We start from the raw sequence: 17,500 nt of genomic DNA on the forward strand, positions 1-17,500 counted from the left end.
AACAGGCCCTCAAATGCAATCCCTGCCCCTTCTCTTCATTCTCCCCGAATCCGAGCCTGTCAAGGATTACAGTGTGCAACCTCTGCTGACAGCAGATAAATAACTGACAGTATTTTAGCAGAGTTGCTAGGTTCTCTGCAGAGTAATTTGTTTTCTCCTTTCTCACCAAGTCTTTAATGTTTTGTTATAAACATCTATAGCAAGGCACTGTTAATAGAAATGACTTATAGCCAGAGGTCTGGATAAAAGGCTGCGATGGTTTTCCGAGCGTCTCTCTGTGACAGCAGCTCTGCCAAAGAATTAGTTTTCCCTCCGTGTAAATGTGCTTTGGTGGAAACAGACAGCAAAATTGTGATGATCAATGGACAAAGTCCCCAGATTTGATCAGAACCCTATACTATCCCACAGGTTTTCTTTCCAAGATAATAAACTATGCATTTGGTGAACAACAAGTGTATGAAGGAGACGACGGTGACTGGTGTGGCACAATCCTCTCTCCCCACAAAATTTATACACGAGCATTTATGTGTGTAAATTATTCCTTCTTGCTGCCCCCCAGCATGCCCACGGGCACCTGCCAAAGCTTTCGTAGTAACTGGGGCCGTGCCAGTTTGTTCTTCCTCTCTTTTTGCATCTGGGTGTGACAGTGGATGTGCAGAGTTGCAAACCCACTGTACCCCAAACCATAGCCACATCATGCAGACGACACGTACTCATTTTATTACTGTAGGATTCTGGGGCCTTGTCTCCTTTCTTTCATGGAGAAGACCTGCATTTTTTCCTTTAATTCAAGGGCCTCATCTTTTTTCTTTCTTCCCTGTGTGTGCTGTATCATCTCAGCAGTTAAAGACTCGATAGCAGAAAGTTGTCAGAAATCAATTCTTCTTCCCCTAATTGCATGGGTGTGATAAAAGATCACATGAAGAATCGGCAAGAATTTACACACACACAAACAAATAGCCCTTATCAATTCACGTGAAAGATCAGATAAGCCCATAATCTAGCATCGTACGTAACAGTGTGTGACAAGAGCGTGGGGAAGGAGATACAGGAGCACGAGGAACTGTGGTGGAAGTCACGATGAGGAAATTCAGAAGAAAAAAAAATACAGATTGAAAAAAATTATCTGCAGATTTCTGGTCTAAGGGAAAATGGTGTGTCCAGAGATAGCACTGTGCCCTGCTGCCTGTTCAGAATGTAGAGCATCTCTGAAGTCAAAGAGCTGAAGAAATGAGTCCATGGAGAAAAGCTTGTTTTGTGCTCACCATGTACCCATCGGTGCACTGGCGTGTGGCTGCCCATCACCAGGACCTGGTCTCCTTTGCTCAGGAACAAGTCCTGGGAGCGGACACATCTCTGGTAGCACAGCCAATTCACTGCCTTCAGGGAGTGACAGCTGTTCATCGGTGAGCTGAGCACAAGTCCTCTGCAAACTGCAAAGGAGAGGAGCCTACAAAGGTGTTTTAATAGTAGCACCTTATGACTCTTCGTCTCAGCAGTGTGATACAGCATTTGTGTAGTTAGGGTGTTTAGCTTTAACAGGAATTCAGAACTCAAAAGTGTTTAACATAGAAACTTTGCGAAAACGGTTTCTTTAATATAGTTTCTCTAATACACAGTGAATCTATACCCAAGTATTTCTCTTGCATTGCAGAATAATTTGGAGCAAAGTTTATCCCATTCAAGATTCAGGTATAGAAAGGCAGATGGAAAAGATGGAAGAATAAGTGGTCCACCTAGAAATCACCTTTACTACGTTTAGTACTTTTGGTCTCAACAGGCATCCCCAACATTGTAAACAGCCTGCAGAGAGCATATAGCAGAAAGGACCATGGTCCTGCTTTTCCTTTCCAGGTGCCTGCACATACAACATCCTGCAAGGAAGGTAGAGATTGAAAGTTCTCCAGAGAAAGGGGAGGTCTCATGCCAGCTCATGTCACCTGCAAAATCCCCCCTTTCAGGGAAGTCTCAGCTGGCTGGTGTTTTTCTGCCCCCTTGTACTGGCATGTAGCAGAGAATTTGGCTTACATTTGTGCTGAATGGGGAGTGAGTTCCTAGAGGGAAACCTCATCTTTGCAAAGCAACTGATTCTGGCAAATTTAATCCAAAAAGGTGAAAGCGGTGGGTAGATAAGACAGACTGAAAACAAAGGCTTAAAATGCAAGTGTTTATACAGCCTTAACTAAAAGGTACCAGATATGATAAAAAGCCCATAGGATGTAAAATAACAGTTTTAAAATGGATACTTCTTAGCAGTGTGTAAGAGAAGTTATCTAATACTCCCAAAGAAAACCATGTTCACCAAGGGTGCAGTATAGATGACAAATGGTGAATGAAACGTTGCCATGAAAGTGTATGTAGAGAGATCTGATTAAGTAGAAGCTGACTTCTTGACCACCTAAAGCAAAAAGAAAATAGTCTAACTTCATTTTCATGCAAGCTAGGGTTATGTTTGAGAGCAGGTATTAGTTTCTTCTGAGCAGCAAACAAGAAAGTTGATGAAATACTCCAGGAAGTTCAGATTTAAAAGTTAACTGGAAGGGGGTTTGGATGTATGTGTTCTTCTTTAGTTGTTCATTCATTGCTGAAACCTGAGCTTGAAACTTCTTCCAACAGCCGTGGATTTGGGATATTGAACCCTTCCAGTGGAAGATGCACTGTTCCTTAATCATTGTTTTTGAAAGCGTGCAGAAATTTTGAGCATAAAGACCTCTCAAATGTGAAAATTCTCCTCCTATAGTGAACATCACAGCATTATTTTTTTTCTATCTGTCTTCTAAAATGTTTTTTCAGAGGGCCATAAGTTGATAGTCCAGAGAAGTCATCTCCAATTTTGATAACAGGAAAAAAGATGCCTCTGTAGGTACCTTTGTAACCTTGAGCTCAAAAGCCAGATACAGTTTTGAGGAGCAGTTTGTTATGTTTAAATTGTGAGCAGAGTCTGTAGCAAGTATTCCAAGAGCATTAGTGGCCTCATGGACTTCTTTTCAGTTCCCCTCCTGACCAGTCTCTGGGTGAGATGTGGGTCACTGAAGTTTCAGAAGAACTGTCGGGCAGATGCATGCTGAACACGAACCTACCAATTGTGAAATTTTTAGTCTGTAACAAACATGTCAAGCCATGGCAAAGTGGCAAGAATTGAATGAGCACTGTGACATTGACCTGAAAGGCACCAAGAGACCTCAGGAATGCACTGGCCCCAGGGGTGTGGAGCACCAGGATATTCCTTCCCAAATAGTAGAGAAAACCAAAATATTTCATGGAATATCCCAAGTTGGAAGGGATCATCAAGTCTGACTCCTGTACTACTTGCATATAGTACTTGCAATACTTTGTCTTTCTGTAAAACTTCAAATCTGTTATTCTAAAATCAGAGTATTCAGCATCTGATCTTGCAGGTGGAGAAACTGAGGCAGAAGGTGAATAACCAGCTTTTGCAGCAAATCTCAGGTACCTTTTGAAGTGCCCAGCTGCAATGCATCTGCCCCAGGTACCCTTTGTGTTGCCCAGCTGCGATGTCTCTGCCCCAGCTTCTTCTTGCTTTTCCCATGCAAGGTTCAGGTAACTGTTGCCATGGGACAGCGAGGAGCAATGGCATCTATGTTTAAATCATGTACTTAAATTTTCATTAGCTGATAAGTCTGATGAGCTGGAAGTGGAGTGTTTTTTATCTTTCCAAAAGATTGCATTTCTGCCAATCATACTGGAAGATACACAGAGGGTAGTGAAGGTGTTAGGTTTTGAGTGGTATTTTTTCTCATCTGTTTTCAATTGCCCAGGCTGCTGATTAATAGTTGAAGCATTTTGCTCATTTGGTATCAGCAGTGTAATAAAGGAGAGGGGAACTATCTCAGAAACACAAAGAGTGAAAATATTTTGTGATCTGTTCTCACTCAGATGTGTACTTCAAATTGCATTCCCTCAGTTGAGGGAAATAATTTCAGTTACCCTGGTCACAGTAGAAAGCAGTCCTCTTTTTGAAAGCCTTTTTTCATTAATGTAGATATGTTTCTGAGATGAGAAACGATGTTTCTTCTAATTACGGTTACATGTAGTTAATTTCCTTTTTTAAAAGCTCGGTGTGAAAGGCAGTTTCCTTTAAAAAGGGGGGGGAAAAGAAGAAAAAAAAAGTGATACAGTTGATGTTCCTGTTGCCTTAGCAACAGATTTATTTATTAGGGTCTGAAATGACATGAGTTAATATACCACATACCTGCTGATCGGCAAACTCTCCTATTTCAGCTCCAGTTGACAATTAAGTCCTGGACAGCTACAGCCAGGGGTTAATGTTACTCATTAGGAGAACTAGGTCATTACTGGGAAATCAAGGCACTTAAGGCAGCATGGATAAAATACAAAATTCAACATCTCAAGGAGTGAGGGGTTTTATGTTAATTAACCTTATTTTCCTTTCATTAAAAAAAATCTTTCATATATGCATATGACAGTGGATCAATTAATTGGAAAAAAAAAAAAAAGTAAGCTGTAGTTTACTTTCCTCTCCTAGTTGTCTTCATTTCCTTTGGAAGGGTTTCATTATTTTATGGAAAATTCTTATGTCTATATGATGAGTAAAAAGGGTATTAAAATTAAGAAGGGAATCATCATGGAAATCAGCTTTACCACAAGGGAATGAGCAAATAAAAGCCTTGGAAATGAAAATAAATAAGCTTTGCTAATACCTCACCTAAGGAGCAGAATATAAGCCCATCAGAGCTTGGAGATATTTAGAGGTACTTCTTTGCTTCTTTATTAAGCAGTTACATAGTTATTTGACCTTCAGAAACCGAAACTTTAGAGAACTAAATCCAAGTTGTTGGTAAATACTCTATTTACAGAAGGCTGTTCAGTGGTGTAGTGCACAGTCACTCCTGTAGTTAGTAATGGGCTGCTGGTTTCCAGTGAAATTAAATATATTCTCTGAAAGTTTTATTAAGATATCTGAGTGGGAGTTTTAACTTGATAAGTCATAAGTGATTTAATAAAGCTCTCCTGAAAGCCTTTATTTACTAACTTTTAGTAGGCTTCATTCTGATATTGGAGAACTTAATAGGCTGAAAAATAATCATATTAAAATAAAACTTTTTTTTTTTTTTTTTTTTTTCTCAATGCTTCCTCAAATACATTTAGTTCTTTCACTTCTACTAAGAACTGTACTTTCTTTTCTCTATTTAAGCTCTGTGGCCCAATTCTGCTCCTCATTATGTGTAGATAAATTTGGCGTAAACCCTTTTTCCCCTCCTGCAAAGTCATGGTTAAAGCAACACCTTACCTGGAGTGCCCATAGTAGGAGCAGTAAGAGGTCGTAAGAGCACTGCTATCTGCAACAGAAGCAAAACTCAAGCCCATTGAGTGGTTTTCTGCTATGGGGGATGTTTTTGCACTCCGAAGTACCCCACAGCCATGTGTTTCTATTTCCAAAGCCATCTTCACTTGATTAGTGTGGCAATAATTTACTGAAAAACCCCAAGGTGGCCGGTGGGCACAATGATGAGTGTGACCCACCAGAGGTGATCTCCTGCTGATGTGGCCCTGCCTCAAGGACAGGAGTGCGGTGAGAAGAGGTCTGCAGAGCAATGTGAAGGAAGCCCTTGAGCTTAGCATGTCATGCTGCTCAAACGTGAGACAGAAAGAATTTTTAAATATCCAGAAAAAGAGAAGTAACTTGAAGATTCGGCTTAAAATATCACAGGTAGAAACCATCCTTCTTCATTCCCTCTGTACTACCCAAACACTTGTGAGACTGCCATGTTAGTGCTGTCCTCTGAAGACTCTCGGGACAAAAGTTTCAACCATGGCTGAAAAACTGATTTTGAGTTAAAGTAAGACTGGAAGATGTTAGATTATTGTTTGTTTGGAGTCAATGTATCACAGTTTGCCATAAATCTCCAGTAAGCTTGTCTCTCCCCTTTTCCATGATAGGAAACTCATTTTGTGGTGTCTTTCTTCTCTGGGCCACAGAGAAAAACAGATCTTTTAGCAGAAGTGCACGTGAACTAGTGGAACCAAGGAGCCCTTTCGTGGCTCTGGAGGAAGGGGGCTTAAACTCTCCCACATACTGCCATCAAAACAATCTTTTTCTGCCCCATTTTCCCAGACCTATCTTGGTGTTTCTTTGCCATGCTATTTTTGTGTAGCTGGTCATACTGATCAGATCTTATTTGTCCCTACTGCTTTTTGTGGTTCGTTTCTAAGGGCTTTAGTCAAACTAGAACAGCACACATTTCCATTACCACTTTCTGCCCCTTCATCCCCCCTCTTCTACCACTGTCTTTTTCTTAACCAAATCTTACCCATTTTCTCACGGTTTCATATTTTTAATGCATATAAACCACTTCTTTATTCTGCAAAGTTCCAGGAATGTTATTCAGAGTCCAGCAGAGAAATCATTGAAAGTGAAGACAAGATCTATGTTTTCACAGACGCTGGATCCTGCCTGGGTTTCATCAGCCTGACCTGTGAAGGTAGGAGAGGTAGGAGAGGTCTCGCTTGGCTTTGGCCTGTTGTGTGTCCAAGACACGTGGACCACTCAGTGACCAGACACCAGAAGAAAATTTTGCAGTCTTGGCTACATTTTTAGGAAGATCTTCACAAGGGCAACAAAGAGCGTGTCTTTGACACAAAATGAAACCACTCAAATATTCAGTTCTCACTCTAAAACAAAAAGAGGCTTGAATACTTAAAACAGAGGCTTCTTTGAAATTTAATATATGTAAGATGTGCTTTGCAGTTTCATTGGGTGGTAGGATTTTAAATCATGTTCTTTGGATGTTCTGGAAAAATTTTGGCAGAATTTTTCTGGAAGGCTATAGTCCAAGATAGCTTCAGTCCTGGGAAACATCATAAAGAAGGACAGAAGGGGTTTTGCAGTAAGTCCCAGGCAAAATCAGTAGATGATGCCACCTTTTGTAATATGCAGCACCCATCACCAAAGTATGCGAATACCTTCTGAGAAACAAAAATCTAATCATTCGTAAGCCAATGATCTAATATTCTTATTTTCACCAATAATGGGGGATTATGTTTCTTCTGTTTCTTCCTTCAAAGCTCCTTTTAATTAATTCCTTCTTACTGCACTGCAACTATTTGATTTTCTTCTCTCGTTCCCTTCTTTTCCTCCCCCACTTTGCTCTTCTCCATGTTTTCACCCTTTCTTTCTCCCTTTGTCTTCTGTAATCTCTGCTTTTTCTTGCTTGCAGTTGTGCAAAAACTTGACTCGATGAAATTAGTTCATTCCTTGTTCTGAAAGCTGTGAGATTTGGAGTTGTTTTAATCTCTTTGAATAATGAGTTTCAGGCCTTGGTCTTGGTGCCAAGAAAGTTCCTGCGTAGGAACTTCATCCTTGGAGAGGACAGCTGCACAAATCCACAAAGGACAAGTTATTTTAGGTACCTGTGCTAACTCGCCTCAGAGTTACCAGGGCTTGCTTTTTGACACCAATGGATTATTTGAGGGAGTATTAAATAGTCATAGTTTTGTAATGCAAGCTCACCATGAAAATGAGAGAGGAGCAGAGCATCAAGACAGGGTCTTGTACAGTGGGTTTGCCATTCTCAGGCAAACATGTAATGTATTTTTTATGTAGTGATTTACGTTCGATTCTTCTGTTCTTCCAAGGAACCACCCGAGTAAATTCTTAGCCGTTTATTATCATATTCATACCCATCGTTTATTACCATGGCATGATTTTTCATAGTGTGTTGAATTACAATAGGATATGCTGTGTGTGGTTATCAGAGCTGTCAGGGTCACTCAGATTATTTTATCTGGCCTACCACGGCTCCCAACAACAGGAAACCATTTGTTATGTTACCTTTGCAACACAAAAGGAAGTTCATGTAAATTTTTCCTCCAAGAAACTATTTGGGGGTAGTCCATAGCGGTTACTGGATTCCACTAATAATTCGACAGAAACGTTTTTCATCTGAATCCTGCGCTTGTGAAAAGCTAGGTTCACTAATTTGGAGCAAAAGAAATGAAAAAAGGCAACAGAATGAAAGTGCATTGATTTCTACACCAAAGTAACTGAGACCAAACGCCGGTCTTTGTCTTCAAAGGTTAATCTCTCTTTAAGAAATAAGCAGGAGGCTCAATGACTGATGCTGATCCCGAGGTTTCTTTGGTTAGAGAATGTACAATATTTTATTTTGAGTTTTTTCTCCATGAATTGTGAGGGGAGAGGAAGAAGAATCTAAACAATAAACTCCCAAGGTTCTTTTTTTATGAATCTCTTCTAGATAACACAAGATAGGAGAAAATGCTTTTCCAGCGTAAAGCAAAATGCCACCCATTTTTCTCAGGCCAGCAATTTGAAAAAATCAGAAGGTAAAATACACACTCCTCACTGTAAATACGTCATGGGATATAATAGAAAATAAAACACTGTCTTTGCTGGTTCTGTTCGGCTGCTCTTCGCCTGTATACTGCCATCTCTGAATTCCTTGGCCTGCACAGGTATTTTGCAAGCACAGGTGAGGATCAGAACCTTCTCTTCTACTTGTAGGACCTCAAAATTTGGCTAGAATTTATTCTGTAGTGTCGTTTTTTCAGTGACACTTAGGCAAAAACCTTTGCTTCTAGCTGACTCCATTTTCTATTAACTGAGGGGGTATTGGAGATCGTGGCAACTTTTGATGCTGATGATGCCAGACAATGTTTAGAGGCACAATTACAGCAGACATTTTGTAAGCGTATCAGCTGAAGAAGGAAACTCATTGGACTTAACTACATATTTACACTGTACCTCTGCCTCATATTGGAAATGTAAAAAGATGGAAAAATACTGTGATAAATTGAATAAATGGAAAGCAATTAACTTTTCCTTCATGTTTGCATTTTCATAGTTATTTCTTTTTCCCCTGTTTCATTTCTAATAGCTCTTTCCTGGCAGTAATATTTCCTCTTTTGCAGTTATCATGAGCATTGTTACCAGAAATTTGGTATTAGAATTTTAATTTTTTCTGTCCCTTTTTTTTTTTTTTTAATCTTAACACAGAAAATGTATATTAAAGTCGTTTGATTTAGGAAAGTCCTCTGCCCTTCATGAAAATAATTACTTGAATATATTTCATTTGGTGTGTTGAATAGGCTCGTAACTTAGTCCTCTTACTTTAGGATGAATATTATCCTCCAGAAGTATGTACTGACTCCGATCCTCGCCACTTTTCTGTAAATGAAAGCTCCTCTAAAACCTTATCTTACAGATGAGGAAACCTTGGCAGAGCGGTCCCGTGGGAAATCAGTGAAATCAGTGTCAGGAAAAGCCCAGAACTCTGTGATTCTCTGTTTTGAAGGCCATGCTTATTTTTTTTTTGCCACAGCACTGATATTGTCTAAAATTATCGGATTATAATAAACCTATGTTCACATGTTGCAGATTTAATGTGAAATGTCAAAGTGTACATAGTAAACAGTGCAATGCAGTGTTAAATCACTGATATTTTTCTGTAGGTGAGGTTTGACATGAAATGGAGCCCCATTTCTGGCTCGATCTTGTGCATTTAAGGACTGCACCATTCATTGATGTGCTGCTGCTCATTTCTTGAGAATGCCTTGGACAGATACAGGGTCAACAGGAGGCTGATGTCATGTGAGTCCTCTTATCAGCCTGTGGCATCCTTCATCACCCTCCCCAAGTCTGTATCATATCAACCAAAGCAGTGCAGAACCTCAAGTTCCTGCTTTTATCACCCAAACAATGTTCCTGGGATAAAGGCACCTTCCATCTCCTGGCTCTGTGTGCAATGGAGGGGCAGATCTTGCCTTGCTGCTCACACAGCTCTCAGCACCAGTTTTTCTTCTGCCCATGCTTCTCTTCTCTTTCATTGTTTCAGAACTTTTAAGTACTACAAAGATTTTCACATGTTTTCTACCTCCTCGTCCTTGTTTCTTTTGTTCTCCGTCCTCCTCACTGTCCCTTGCTTCTCTTCTGACATTGCTGTGTGTGTGTCCTCTCTATCTTCTCTGCCTCTTCAGTTCTTCTCCTTTAATTACCATGCAGTTTTATTTTTGCTTCCTAATTCATATCTGTACTGATATTTTTCTGACCTTTTCTCTACCACTGATAGCACTCTCAAGTGCTGTCTGCAGCTTCTGTTTCCATCATAGTCTGATTCTTCTGTATTCTTTTGTTTTTCCCGGCTACGTACCTTTTCCTTTTTCTTTTCTATTTACTGTGTACTTTTTCTCCCCTGAGTTTGAACATGCCATCATTTTTAAATTCTCAACTTGAGCATTTCTGTTCTTTGATTTTTCTTCTCTTCTTGTTCTTCTGTCTCTTTACAATCTTTTGCCTATCTTCTCTGGCCTGCATGCTGCCAAACTCACTCCTCACTTTTTCACCTTCCCAGAACTAAATAGACCAGCTGAGGTGAGGCTGTCATCCACTTTAAGATCTGGGTCTTAGAAACTTTATTTCCTTAAATTTAATTATTGATTTTGTGCTCCTGATTTTCCTTTCCTGCCCCTGCCCCTATGCTCTGCTGCAGCCTTTCGGGGGCTGATGTCCCTTGTCCTCCCTTTTCCTCCATGGGTATTCTGGCTTGCCAGTCCTCTGTCTCCAAAAGTGATGCCCAACGTCATAAATAATGAATGCCATTCTAGTGGTTTTATTTTTTTTGTGAGCCATTTACTGGCAGTAATTGCAGGGAGCCATGAATTTGTGTTTTAGCTCTTGGTGTGTAGCCTATAAAAGTGATAAAATGCTAGTTTAACTTGTGAAAAATTTGTACTTGTGTTAGTAATGCCATTTCTGAATGCCACCTGTGTGTCTGTCTGACATTCAGGTGATTTCATGAAATGGGGAGGCAGAAGGAGACATACCCAGGTTGGGGCAGCTGGAGCTGCTGCTCTTTTCCACCTTTTTCTGTACTGATGCTTGCTATAGACTGCTCCAAGGTGAGCTGGACATGGTGCTGCTTGTCCTACCTGGGCTTTCAGGGTGCTTTGCTTTGCTTAGGATTGTGTAGAAAATGTTGTGAATTGCTTGGATTTAAATCACTGTAAAAAAAAATGAAACATGACCATGTGCACTCACAGTTTTGAATTCTCTACCACTCAAATGCTAAGAAGATTAAGATCAAGCTTTTTAATATTGCTTTTAGCTGAGCTTATTTGTAACCCTTTCAGAATATGTCACACCTTGGGAGATGGCACAACAGGACCGCTGTTATCACAGGCATTACATACCCTTGATGCGGTATTTTCTGAAGTATTCAGACTTTCTCCCTGGCTCAGCACTTTCTTGTTACTGATTAACTTGCATAAATCATAGTTTTTAAACTTATTTTTCTACCAAAATAAACTGCCTTCATTTTGCCCCTTTGAGCAAGTTCTGTCTCTCCTGCACAACTCTTCTACTTTGTAATTGCATAGCTATATGTGTCTTTCTCCAAATCCTAAATAACTGGGATTATCACCAAGTGTGAAAAGTTTACATACACTTAAAAAATTAAACTTAAGTCATAGAAGACCATCTGGGCCTCTTACTGAATTTCACTCAAATTTAAGAGATGAATATGCACAGAATAATATAAAGGGCCAGATTCTGATATTTCTTTCTTTCTTTTTTTTCCCATCCCTGGTCAGGGCGTAGGCATCCTGCTGCAGAAGGGAATTACTCCAGGTGAGCTGGTCTATATGCGTTCTCCATCCAAGTCCAGCAAAGGGCAAGGCTCAAGGGCTCAGGCTGAATTCACAAAATCCCTGAAAAGCAGAAAGGGGTTTTGAAAACTTTTGCTATTGACTGTGTAGTGGAGCCTCGTCGTAGTTGCAGTTTTAATCATTTTAGGCTGAAAAGAGGGATGTCAAGTCATCAATTAATCCTGACAGCATCCTTCTGTGGTGAAAAAATAATACTGTCACACCCATTTTATAAACAGAAAATCTAAAGCAGAGATAATGGAGGCTCGATACTGATGCTGCTGATACTGCAGCCCTCCCGTTCCTCGCCTGTGGACAGTCTGGGAAGTTTTGTTTCAGACTGCAAGGGGAAGTCGCTGTAAGTCAGGAGGAACCGTGGGCTGTGCTCCCACACCCAGACCGCTAAACCTCAGCCAGTTCTTACGAGAGGCTTAAAGTGTCTCTCTTGAAACATGTTTGGGACACAAAAATTAAAAAAAAAACAACTCGAGTAATCCTAGGTAAAAAAAAATAAATGAATAAACAAATGACGGTGCAGTATCTAAACGTGGAAATTGAGCATCTCCAACAGCCGTGCTCTCAATGCAAATCTAGGTAAAAGGAGGAAGCATATGGTGCCGGTGTCCATTTTGTGGCAGTTTACAGCTGGAGTTTGGTCATTCTGATGTTTTCATGTTCTTATGATGAAATTTAGACACATTCGTACTCTGCCCAGTTCTTATGTTTCCTGTACCAGATGCATATCAGATCCAGTAAAAATACAAGAGGATTTCAAGTACTTAAACAGCAAAACCAGACCCTAGAATCAAATTAGCTAAATTTTCCTCAAAACTTAATATCTTAAAGAAAATTTTGTATTTTTATTTCAGCCTTTTATGCAATTTTGCAGCTCTTCCTAAGGAAGTGGAGCATATATATAATTAATACCGTTTAATAAAGCTCCAAAATGCAACAGATGCAGCCAAAAGTGCACGTCATTTTGAGCAGATCTTTAGAGAACAGACATTCCATATTGTGTTCATCTTTTTCCACGATCACTGCTATGACAATCTGGTGTGTTTAGCAGTTGTTGCTGAGTAAGGCAGACTGGATCGTATATGATTTTCTCCATGTCAGCCAAGAAGCGCAGCACTCTTTGGTGCGGCAAAGAGTTGGTCTTGTGCTAGTTAGTCCTTTCTACCAGGAGCAGCTACACCTTTAGTAACTGCTGGGTGGAGTAATGATTGCAAGCTGTAGGTACACGTGCTGGAAGTTTGCTGTAGGTCTTAGCAAAGTGACTGGAAATAAAATGGCCATGGTATGGAAAAGCCGCAGGCTCTGACAGCTCAGACGATATGACCTCCCAAATAGAAAAGCTCTGAGATTCACAAAACGTGTCCCTAAAACCTCCGGGTATCATATAAAAGTTAAATATTTTCAGAGGGGATATGGAAGGAGGATCACCTACATCAGAAAACCCATACGAAAGGCTCCAGTGCAGAGGAAACGTTTCCCCTTTCAGCATTCCTTCTGGGTGCCAAATTTTCCTTCTGTTCTTCCCCACCTATTAAACAAAGCTGCAACTTCCAATTCCTATCAGTTTTCCTAAATATGTGCAGCTTATGTGGCTTCTCCGAGCTGCAAGGCTTCACGTTCTCCTGCCAGCTCCTTGACAATGTGGCTCCAACAGCATCCTCCACTCTTGGCTGCCTCTGGGACCCCTGGTCTCTTCTGGAAAGGGAGAAGGAAAGCATATCCTTTTCTGGAAGGACTTTGTGTGACTGCGAAGCCGATAGCGCGGCTGTGAAAAGCTTGGAAGGCTCTGTGCGAGCGTCGTGGCTCTGTCTGTCGGGACCGGCTTCCCTGCGTACGTGGATGTTGGGTTCCACCCCGGGATGAGAAGCTGGGCTTGGCATAGCTCGGCGTCGCATACGGCGTGTGCTCGACAGGATCACCACCAAAAATCTGCCCGAAAGGGAAACTGAGGCGAGCAGGAAACACAGTCCTGCACGACACAGGCTCACAGCACCACCGCTTTTCTCCCTGCAAACTTTCCCATTTCCAATAGGCGCTCCCTTCCAGCCAAGTCTGAATCATCTCTTGTAATCCCCCTTCAGCTCTTTCAGCTGAGCACTTGGAGGGAACTGAAATGCTGCAAATACACCAACACACAGAATTTACCTGCCAGAAACAGGTGGCTACTTCAGCCCAAGCAAACCGGTGGGCAGTTATCACTAATTTTTTTATCAGCTGAAGGAAATTTCTCTCTCCCAGTCAGCGATCCCAGCCACTCTGGTTGCTGGAACCCCCGTGAAAACTCCTGGTTCGCAGATGTGAAACAAATTAGGAAGCTTATGCTGTTGCATTCCTCTTTATTATTGGGAACAAAACAAATCTGGGAGATGCAGAACTTCTTAAAGTAATTATTGTCTGGCTTCCCCTTTTTTTTTTTTTTTTAAAAAAAAAAGCAACTGATTCTGAGAACTGCACGGTTTCTGACGAGTTTTCAGCCTAGGAAAGTCACATTAATTATAAGATTAATTTGTTTTAATTCCCTAAACCAAAAATATTGACTGAATAAGAAATTAACACATGTAGAGCTGCAGATGTCATTTGGCTTCAGATTTCCTGATTGATATAATTATTAATCTTTCATATAGCGGTGTGACAAACCTACAGATTCATTCTAGAAAATTAGTCTGTGAGGAAAGACACCAGGGCAGCTGAGCTGTAGATTTTCCCTTAATACAGGAAGGAAAACAGTGGAATTTTCTAAATAATAAATAAACCCAAAATATTTTAAAGACATATGGTGCACATCTGTCTGAAATACAATAATTTAAAGCAGAATAATTAAATGCAAGATATAATATTCACCTTTGTGTGGGGGACGTCTCTCATTTCATCTTTAATAAAATGTACCAAATTTTAGAAATTTAGATCATCTGTGGTGACTGTTGTGACTATTCATTCTGTCCTAGTAAAGACCGTAGACAAGCAAATTGTTTTTACCTTTTTTAAATAACCAAATTTGTGTTTCAAGGCATTGACTGTCATACCTATACAAACCTTTAGTATTATCTTCAGCTGAAATTATAAATAAATACAGGTTTCTAGTTCACTATTTTAACTTCCAGTTACCTCCCTGAAAGTCTAAAGGTAGAAAAAGCCTCATGTTAGTTCTTTCCTTCTTGATCTAAAGCACTAAACAGATTAGAAGCTTTCCATTAGTACATGGATTCATAAAATTCCAGTTTTGGAAATCCTAAGTTTCTAGCAAAAGTTTTTGATTAGCATATTGCTCCTGAAAAAAGCGACAATAAGCTATAATGGAGACGGTATATGTATCTTTTGACAGATAAAAAATAAAAAACATGTATTTTCTTTCCTACCTTATCCTTTCTTTCGTGTGATTTTGCCTTCAGCTGGATGTGATATTCAGTCCTTCTCACTTTAAAAAGTTCATAATTTAAGGAGTAAAGTAAAAAGTTGGCACTTTGAGGAGTAAAAGACATTTGAGGACAGGGAGGGATGTAAGAATCTGATGAAACTGAGTTTTGATCCTGAGTGCTGGCTTGAGGAAAATATTCAACCATGCTGCATAAATAAAGAGGGAATTTATGCTGAAGAGCTTTAGTCCCTCAAAGTGGAACTGAAGATAAATAGTGTTCTGGTAAACAGAAAACAATTCCACAAGTAAACATAAGTGATGCTGAGATAAGTTCTGTTTATTTCAAGGGAACATGACAAAGATCCTGAAACTTTCTTTAAAGTGCTGCTGAAACTGAAAGAGAAAGAACTACCTTTTCATGTGTCCGTCCTCGGAGAGTGTTTCACTGACGTTCCAGGTACCTTTTTTTTTTCTTTTTTAATATCAAGTTACCATAAAATAGATATTTCCAGAAGGAATTTTCAAGTGCGTATTTTCCTACACTAGTGAAAAGAACATGTTTAAAATCTTCGTAGCTGTGAAAGTAAATGTTGATATATTACAAAATCAAAATGATTAGAGACAGCAAGCATTTTTCTTTTTACTCGGCAGGGCAAGACCGTGTTTATGAGTTGTGTTTCGGTAACACGTCTGTATTTATGTAAGTCTACAAATAGGTGCAAATGATTGGATGGTTCAGATAGGAAATAAAATCTTTCAGGTCTTGGTCACTCATCTGAAATCCAGACCAAGATTTTAGCAGGTGAAAACACTTAGTTCCCTTTCAAACATAAGGTTAAGAAGTTGTGTGGAGAGCTTCTGGTTTGTATCTGGCATGAAAGTGGTCGTTAATCTTTAGTATTTTTCTACCACTCTTTTGCACAGTCCTTCCTTTTCTTGCTTTCTGACAACCACCACGCAGTATAAAGTTTTACTCAATTGAAAAAGAAATAGAGCTTATCCTGGATAGACACAGCTTTGTGTCTGAGAGGTTGTGGCAATAAAGAGACCGACCAAATCCTCTAGTGGGTGTGCACGTAGTAAATTAAACCTTTTGAAAATGGATATCAGCCACAGGTGAGCTCCAGAATACCTGGTGCTTTAGCTCATCCATGTTTTCCAAATTGTAGACAAGTATCCATCTACCACCTCAGTCTGTAAAATTGGACTTGGAATCAGTTGAAAATCTTTTTTTTTTTTTTTTTTTTTTTTGTCAGTCGTGTAGTATCTGTGGCCTGCTGGTCTGTGATTTTTCAATTGGTTTAGTTTTGATTTTCCAGCTTTTAGACACCAGGAAATTGATCTGATCCAAATAACTTTCAAGTCCCCAACTGCGGTACAGCTGGATTGGAAAAAAAAGGTCATCATTGGGTAGTAGGAAATTCTTCCTGCTTTCCGTCCACTTCTTTTTAGGCAATTTTCTGAAAGCCTATTCTTCAAGGCGAGTCTTATTGCAGATCCCAAGGCAACGTTGCTTTCCAGACTGAGTGCACCAGATTTCTTAGAAGGAGAAATTTCTAAGGAATATGTGACAGATAGGAATATATGATGGTGCACTGCGGGAACAGATTCTATTGACACTCATTTTGGATGTTGTTACATATCTCATTTGTGGCTTCAGTACTTATGAATAATGTAGATCATCCTAAATTTATGCCAGTATATCAAATCTATATGCCGCACCTCTTGTCTTGTCAATTCATTCATCCTCGTGTATAAATAGAGTCTATATAAAGGGCAACATGGTGAAATGTGTCTCATCACCATGCATTTGATAGGGCCATATTCATACAAATGACATATGCAGGTCATTGCTAACAAGTACCAATAAAACCTGTTGCACATGCTTTGCTGAAATTCTACTTAAGAGATTTTTTCCAGACTTTTTTTTTTTTTTTTTTAATAAGAAATTGTTGGCACAGCAATTCTGTTCCCCCCAGTTATGGGATCAAATGCCCTCAGTATTATAAGTGTCATGTTTACAGTCTTTGGTAAGAAATAAAGTAATGTACATATATTTTATAATTTGGTAATCATTCATTTATTTGAAAACCCAATTTTTCAGTACCTCGCTGGTTAGCAGTACACAGTGAATATCCAGTAGGAAGTTAAGAAATATTTTGTTTTCAGTGATGCTGAAGCTCGTTTTTAGGCTGTAAGGGGGTCAAGAGGTAAGATTTACTTAGGGCTTTGGATGGTTGGCTGTGGTGTGGTCTCTGCCGGTGGTGGAGGGGTGAAGGCTGGCGAGTATCCCAGTGGCAGCCACAAGTCACCCCTTAGGAATGAAATTTGTGTTAGCTATCTGATCACCGATCGTTATGCACACTTTCACATAGGGGTTTAATAATGCTTTCTGTGATTGGCATTCTTAGGATGGAAGCTGCACTTTCAGCGTATTTTGTTTAAGGATGATGATGTTTGGTTAGGTAGCAGTGGCAGCTGAGCAGTGTG

At 39.9% G+C, this 17,500-nt stretch overlaps 1 protein-coding gene across 38 annotated transcripts in view; it reads left to right on the forward strand.

Annotated features, from left to right (window-relative positions):
* Positions 1 to 17,500, forward strand: part of GTDC1 (glycosyltransferase like domain containing 1) — a 178,596-nt gene that overhangs the window by 144,900 nt on the left and 16,196 nt on the right. For 31 of the 38 annotated variants that reach the window (XM_027459203.3, XM_027459204.3, XM_027459209.3 and 28 more), the window contains one exon: positions 15,358 to 15,467. The exons of 4 other annotated variants lie outside the window; for them this stretch is intronic. In XM_027459203.3, coding sequence (XP_027315004.3) covers positions 15,358 to 15,467 — 110 coding nt within the window. Of the gene's footprint in view, positions 1 to 5,423; positions 6,114 to 9,450; positions 9,590 to 11,586; positions 11,624 to 15,357; positions 15,468 to 17,500 lie in introns of those variants that run through there. 3 more of the 38 variants (XR_011810448.1, XM_072040413.1, XM_072040410.1) reach the window with 3 other exon arrangements.

Source organism: Anas platyrhynchos, chromosome 7, assembly GCF_047663525.1.
Source record: "Anas platyrhynchos isolate ZD024472 breed Pekin duck chromosome 7, IASCAAS_PekinDuck_T2T, whole genome shotgun sequence".
Classification (NCBI taxonomy): Eukaryota; Metazoa; Chordata; class Aves; order Anseriformes; family Anatidae; genus Anas; species Anas platyrhynchos.